Source organism: Periophthalmus magnuspinnatus, chromosome 7, assembly GCF_009829125.3.
Source record: "Periophthalmus magnuspinnatus isolate fPerMag1 chromosome 7, fPerMag1.2.pri, whole genome shotgun sequence".
NCBI lineage: Eukaryota > Metazoa > Chordata > Actinopteri > Gobiiformes > Gobiidae > Periophthalmus > Periophthalmus magnuspinnatus.
The window spans coordinates 8,861,999-8,869,605 of record NC_047132.1 but is presented as its reverse complement, the minus strand read 5'-3'; the positions used below and the strand labels follow the sequence as shown (position 1 = coordinate 8,869,605).

Genomic DNA, 7,607 nt, shown 5'->3' with positions numbered 1-7,607 from the left:
CAGAGTCATGCCAAACATAATGAGCCCGTGGATTTCTTGTTTCTGTTGTTTTTATAGAAAATGGGTCATGCAGTACCTGGACTCATGACATTTCATAGGTGTGCCACGAGGGGGCGCCATTGCAGGACTTATGGCGGCCACATTTACCTCATTTTAAAGCTGAACAGAGCCTTTCATCATGAGTTTTAGTGCAAGTCTTACTTCAATAACTTGTACCAACAATGTGAATAGTTTACGTGGTCTGCTAAAGACATAAATATGAACATAAATCCTCTTACCATCTTTGGTTCCTACGTCGCTCTGTTTCCTGTGACCATGTGACACTTCTGCGCATGCTCTGTAGCAGAAGTTCGCTCTGTAGTTTGTAAACAACGCACTGACACGGGTGGAGGTATAAGTCGGCTCAAATTTGCGGCCAAGTTACCTTTTGAGGTAAATTATGTCCGTGAAACACGCGCTGAGCCGCGGCCTGGAGCTGGGCCGGTCCTTCTTCCAGCTGGGCCTGCTTAAATCCGGCGGTCGTGTCGCAGCGAAGCTCCGAGCTGAGCGCCTCCGCGGGGCAGCAGGCCCGTCCGTGCGCTGCGCTCAGCCTCAGGCTTTCCTGCCACATCGGTACCGCTATTACCGCACATCACTGCGGGGCCTGGCTGCACAGCTCCAGGCCGCCGGCTTCAGGAGGTTCGGCGGAGGCTCTGCGCGGAACAGAGCCGTGTTCCTCGCGTTTGGACTCGGCGTGGGGCTGATCGAACAACAGCTGGAGGAGGACAGGAAGAGTGCAGCCACCTGCCACGAGATACAGGTAATAATGAACCTCCATCAGAGCTAGAAGTATCAGGACATACAGGTAATAATGAACCTCCATCAGAGCTAGAAGTATCAGGGATCTGACAGTTTCTCCTTGCAACAAAAACTTGGATTACTAAACTGTTACTGTCCAGAGCAAAATAAACTCGTTTATGCAGAGCATTTGACATTTGATTCATTGTTTTAATTATTAAAATAGGTTTATTTCATATTAACTTTAGTTTAACAAAGACTTTTAGCATCACAGTTATGATTTTGTAAATATGTGAGATATCTGTGAACTATTATGGAGTAATGCTGGATATGTGACTTTTATATAATTTTCTAATGTTCTGTCTGCTCTATTTCCCAGGCTGTATTCCGAAAGAAACGATTTGAGCCTCCATTAAAACCTCTGAACCTCTCCGGGTACAAACTGGATGATTACCTCATCGGAAATCAGATCGGAAAAGGCTCAAACGCAGCAGTGTATGAGGCGGCTGCACGCTTCGCCCCTCTCCATCCGACTAACACCACAAAGACCCCTCTGGTGGAGCTAGAAGAAAAGGAGGAAAAACATGGCCGCCGCTCCATATCCTGCTGCTCTCTGAGAAACTTCCCTTTGGCCATTAAAATGATGTGGAACTTTGGGGTAGGTAGACCATTCAAAATATTATTTACATCTTTGTAGCAGTATTCTGTATAATATATTTATATTTACAAAAATATATATGTATTTTTTTATCAGAGCATATTTAAGAAAAATAAATGGTTGTAAATTTGGGTTAGAGTTTTCATTAAAAAAACAATCCCCAAAACGTGTATATATTCACTAAAAAGAGTCATTTCACTCATTGTCATAAATCAGTACTTTATAACAAAGTTATAGATCTATTATATTGAAATGTTCCATATTTTTTCATTATTTTGTTATAGTTTCATAGATTATGCATCACTAGCCCATACCACCATATTTGTGTTTTGTGTCGTAGGCCGGATCTTCAAGTGAAGCCATTTTGAAGTCCATGTCTCAGGAGTTGGTGCCTGCTGCTCCGACGGCTGTGAAGCAGGAGATTGAGCACTTAAGCCTGGAAGGGTAAGTCATTCTCTCACTATTCGCCCTATTGTTTATGTTGGTGTGTCATTATGTAAAATACTTTTTAAGAGTCTATAACTACAATTAAGTATACCTACCTACATTAAAAGGTGGTGCGCTTTCAAACACACCAGCTAATATACACTACTACTTATCTGACTAGTTTTATTGTGTGTGTGAGAGTTTATTTTTTGGGAGAGTTTATATTATTTTTCTCATACTGAAGGGGTTGATAAATAATATATATTTTGTTCATCATGTATAACTCTATAATAGCATTCAGTAGCAAGCAGTATGTAGTCATAGCAATACACTTACATGCATTCACTTGCGATTTCTTTCCATTGGCAGTGCACTAATTATTTATTTATTTATTTTTTTTTTCCAGAAAATTTGGAGTGGTGCCCAGAAGAGTGACAGCGCACCCTAATGTGGTTCAGGTGTATCGCGCCTTCACTGCAGACGTCCCTCTGCTGCCTGGAGCTCAGGAGGAGTATCCTGCTGTTCTGCCTATCAGGCTCAACCCACACGGCCTCGGCAACAACCGCACACTCTTTTTAGTCATGAAGAAGTAAGATCCTGTTTTTATTCTTTAGTAATACACTGTTTTGGTTTATTTGTAGTTTTTCCTATGTTGTCATGTGGAATAGCTGTGTCAGAAACAACTGATATTCACTTGGGATACCCCCATTTCAAATTGTATTAAAAATATAATTATTATTGCCCCCATAAACTTCACTTGAATTCTGTCTGATAGTATATGAAAGGTTTCAAAGGTAGTCATCAGGACAGTTGTCAGTCTGAAAGTACTGGTCTGAGGAATACTAATACTGCTCTAAAGGGAAGGGACTTAGACCTCATGCGAAAGCACAGAACCTCCACAATTCATTCACAGAGGCTGCACTAGCACTGATTAACGATCGGCCACTGATGCTGGGGTTTAGGTAGGTGATTCAGATGATCATGTGAGGCCAATTCTGCTTTCACCTTGAATAGCAAAACACAAAAGGAATAAAACAACAAATCAACATTAAATTTGTTATTAGTAAAAATCTATTTGATTTGAGTGTGTTTACTTCATATCTGGGGACACAAATCAAGTTTCTGAAATATGAAATACACATTCTCCATATCTACCCTGTAAACAACAAATGGATTTTAATACGAGACTGTTGAAGTTTGGATCTGGGGGAAATTTTTATATTAAACAAGGGTCCATTTCTCGCTGCAGTTACCCGTTCACTCTGAGGCAGTATCTGGAGGTGTGTACTCCCAGTCGCAGACACAGTTCTCTGATGCTTCTCCAGCTGCTTGAGGGAGTGGACCATCTGTGCAGAGAGGGAGTGGCTCACCGTGACCTCAAGTCTGACAATGTCCTGCTCGAGTTTGATTCTGGTAAACAGGAACTCTACAAATAGAAAATAATTATTGCTAAATGAGGACAAAAATGAATGAATGCAAAAAAAAATAAAAATTTGTCATTGTGAAATGGTGCTATTGGAATTGTTTGGAGTTATGCAAAATTAGAACATCAAGTATGTCGTCTAAATAAAGGTCTGCTAAAGGAGCTCATTAAAAACTAACGTGAAATGTAATCTTTCAAGTAAGGGTATAAAGTATTTTTTTTTAAATATGTGTGATAATGGAAAATCAAATATTACCATGAATATTTGCAATACATGTAGCTGGGGAACTGCATAGACCATAATCCTTCTACATTTTTCTGCTGCACCTATGAAGAAAATGTTGTTTGGGAAAGATTTGTAAATACAATGACCATTGACCCTCAATATGCACAATATTGTAGTCACTTTTGTATTGTGAGTTACAAACTGTGAGGAAACCAGATATATCTGCATCCAAATGAGGCATTAGTATAATTAATTGTATAATTTGTTTATATGTACAGATGGCTGTCCAAGACTGGTGATCTCTGACTTTGGATGCTGTTTGACCCAGAGGGACACAAGTCTCCAGCTGCCATTCAACAGTGTGTGGGTTAACAGAGGAGGAAATGCATCGCTTATGGCTCCAGAGGTAGGCTCTACTTCTCTTACAAAGGACGAGTTTGTGATTAAGTTAAAGAATTCGTTCAACTGATAAAAATCTCTGTGGTAACAGTCTGAAAGATTAGGGTAGCAGTGGTTCAGTTGTAGAGTGGCCGTCTTTTATTAACCTGAAGGTCAGCAGTTTGAATCCTCCTAGGGGTAAGACTCCTTGCCTGTGTTTTAATGCAGTGTGTGACAGAGCTATAGGTGTGTAGGGTTGAGGAGCTCATGTAGCAGGCTGCCTCACTTCCATCAGTCTACCCTGGGTTAGCTGGGGTTACAGTATCTTAGCACCACCAGATGCAGAGAGAATGGCCAATGCCATGCCCACTATTGTAAAGTGCATTCTGGAAAAGCACTATATAAGAATAGTGTGTTAGTGTATTACAGTATAAGTCCTGCAACCACTATTCAATAGCTCCAATATTGCAATAAATCAAATATATATGTATATTGTGTGTACATATGAAGACTTAAAAACAGGTCAGTTTTACCCCCAATAAATCTGATGATTCTTGTAACCTTTTCTTTGCGTGTCGATACCTTCAATGACCAAAGAGATTTTAGTGCATAAAAATATGATTGAATCAGATCTTTAACCCCACATATCTTGTCCTGTGCTAGGTTGCCACTGCAGTCCCTGGTCCTGCTGCAGTGATAGACTACAGTAAGGCTGATGCTTGGGCGGTGGGAGCGATGGCGTATGAGATCTGTGGTCAACCCAACCCCTTCTACAGAGCTGTGGGCCTGGAGAGCCGAAAATACCATGAGTACGATCTGCCCCTGCTGCCCCCTACTGTCCCAGCCGAGGTGGATCTAGTGACACGACTGCTGCTCAGAAGAAACCCACAGAAGGTAATGTGAAACCTGCTAAGGTGTAACTTTGCTGGTGAAGGGTATGCTATATTCTGACCTTAATTGAGATGTTATTGCTTATATTATTGATTTAAAAATAAACACAAAAAAGAAAACATGCATTTTTACTACAGTCTGGTGTAAGTTTAATGTTATGCTGTAGTGCTGTAGGTGAAACAAAAAATGAAATGGAAGAAGAAAAACAAAACTAAAATTGATTTGATTTTATAATTATTGTCAGTCGTTGATGTAACTTTTAGTTAGTAACTAGTGAAGTAAAGGTACACTATGTAACTTATCTGGTGGAGGTTCTGCAACCTGCTTGTCTCCATGGAGATGTAATTGCTTTGCCTGGAATCCACAGTAAGTGAAATTTAACCAGCCGATACAAGTGCTTTTATTGTTAAAAGAATCACCTGGCAGGCTTGCCTCTTCACAGATCTGACCCGTAGCTTCAGCTGGTGACATCACTTGCTTATCTACATAGAGATAGACAAGTTTAATGCCATACTGTGGCACATTCAAGGCAACGCAGTACCATCTCCATGGAGACAGCTCAACATCTTCCAGTAAAGTTATACAGTGCTGGGGATAAAGGAAAAACAAAACAATGAGGTCATTAGATTTTATAATGATTGTCAAAAAAGTCCACCAAAATGAAGGAAAATTTAAAAAAATAAAAAATTGACCATTTGACATTTTTGTCTTCATTTAACTTGTATATAAAGTTTATAAAATATACAAAAAAATATACTGAAATGTATTGTTGCAGTAGTAAATATACTAATCAAATTTAGCCTTTTTATCATATCTGATAAGTATTTGATATTTTCTGGTCCTAAAATGTTTTGCATGGTGCCTTCCGTAGCGTCCCAGTGCTCGCGTAGCCGCTAACATGCTGCACCTGAGCCTGTGGGGGAGGAGAGCTCTGTCTGTTCAGGGCAGTGAGGCCACGAGGAGGCTGGTGGACTGGCTCCTGTGTCAGTCTGCTGTAGTTCTCCTCCGAGGCTGTAGGGGGCCCAGAGGCAGTACTGTGGAGGCCGAACTGCAGAGGAGCTTCCTGTCTAACCTGGAACTGGAGGAGCTGCGTACGGCAGTGGGTTTCCTCCTCTATGGACAAAACAACCAGGACCTGTGTGTTATGTCGGCTTAAGTACAATGTATCACTGCGAATAAGGATATTTACATGAGTGATGAGTTCATATTATTGACCCCGATTTGAAAAGTTCTGAGTACTTGGATTGCGTATGAGTTAGGCCTATATTATTTGATTTTGCGTACTTTTCTAGTGGAGGTGCCACATCTTTTTGTCTCGTTGAAGATGTCTTCGCTGTACCTGGAATGTTCCACAGTATGACATTTAACTTATCTGACATCTAACATCTCACATTTGATTAATTTACTGGTGTTTTTATTGTGAGCAGGTTCACCTTTCCACAGATTTTAACTGTAACTTTGCAAGGTGGGATCACTGTCTTGTCTCCATGGAGATTCCAGGCAAAAACCATGACATTTTCTTGGAGGCAGCAGGTGGAGGTGGCAGGACACTCCATCTGAAAAATTTTGTTGTACAACTTTAAAGTGATAATAAAAGCTGAAGTGAAATCTGTCAATTGGACAAAATCCAGTTGACAGATTTAACTTTGGCTTTTACTATGAATCAGACCAGGACTGAGGGATTACACAGACATTTAAAGTGATGAAAGAAAACTAATAAAAAGTTCTCCAAAAGGACTTGTATAGTAAATAAATATATGTTCTTCAAATATAAACTAGCCAAATAAAAATTCAAACTTATCAGATAGAAGTGTACTCATGTAAATATTCATTATTCTTGTTTCTTGTGGGGCACTCTTACATCAGACACTATGTCAATGAAATATATTTAATTAACCATTTAAATCTGGGTATTTAAACACTACTGTTAGTATTCATCAATATACTTCATCTGTACAGCTACTGCCAATAGAATCTGAAAAAAGCTAAAAATGCATGGGTTTTTGCTCCTGTAGTTTGCACTTTATGTCATTTGCACTTTTTGTGGCTACTTCTTTAATTGTTTTGTGATTTTAAGTGAGTTACAAAATACATAAGTACTTTATTTAAATTAATACTTGACTATAACACAGTAAGCAGGTGTATGTGAGCACTTGGTTGGTTTTCTTCACTTTGATTGAGAAATATTTTTTGGAAAGATGATATTTAGGTATGTTTATAAATAAATGCACGTGAACTACCTGCTTTATTGTGTGGTTTTATTAAGCATTCATCAAGGGAATGGAAACATTTAATGTTACTTTTCACTCTTTATATAATTTAATACTCTTCCCCAGCCATCTCAGCTCTACATTAACCATTTACATGTCACTTGAAAAGCAACTTAAAGCAAAAGTGATGGTTAAATACAACGTGCGTGATTGCGTTCATCTTGCGTAATTGTAAATTGTAAATGTTAGGGGTGGGGTGAGATCTCACTAGATTAAATTAATTGGGAAAACCAATTTTGCCAGATTTTAATCGTCCATCTTTACATTTGGCACGGGCATGAAAGGGTTGTGCTTTATTTAAGCTCAGGAAAGTTGCATATCTTTGAGCAGCTGCAGCTAAAACACTCCTCCACATACAGACTTGTACATCTGGACACAGAACACTTTAAACTCTGCACCAGTTTATTAGTTTCATAGTGATAAGACCAATTGTAACGCTGATAATCTGTGCAGATAAATACAGAGAGAACAAAGGAGCAGGTCCAGGTTTAGTTTAATCATTTAAATAATTCAAAGAAAGTGTAATAGACATATTGTAATTACCAGAATGAGCAGTGA

The 7,607-nt window shown here is 39.3% G+C and overlaps 1 protein-coding gene across 1 annotated transcript; it reads left to right on the top strand.

Annotated features, from left to right (window-relative positions):
- The first annotated feature begins 292 nt into the window (after positions 1-292).
- On the top strand, positions 293-7,023 carry pink1 (PTEN induced kinase 1). The gene is made up of 8 exons (XM_033969867.2): positions 293-799; positions 1,157-1,435; positions 1,776-1,879; positions 2,268-2,450; positions 3,111-3,274; positions 3,789-3,916; positions 4,552-4,782; positions 5,651-7,023. Exons 1-8 carry the CDS (start codon positions 440-442, stop codon positions 5,933-5,935), a joined length of 1,734 nt encoding a protein of 577 aa, XP_033825758.1. The 5' UTR covers positions 293-439; the 3' UTR covers positions 5,936-7,023.
- Positions 7,024-7,607: the final 584 nt, after the last annotated feature.

Coding starts and splice junctions, on each gene's coding strand:
- pink1 (XM_033969867.2), top strand. CDS start 440: ATGTCCGTGAAACACGCGCTGAGCCGCGGCCTGGAGCTGGGCCGGTCC. Junction 800..1,156: donor CCACCTGCCACGAGATACAG/GTAATAATGAAC, acceptor TCTATTTCCCAG/GCTGTATTCCGAAAGAAACG. Junction 1,880..2,267: donor GAGCACTTAAGCCTGGAAGG/GTAAGTCATTCT, acceptor TTTTTTTTCCAG/AAAATTTGGAGTGGTGCCCA.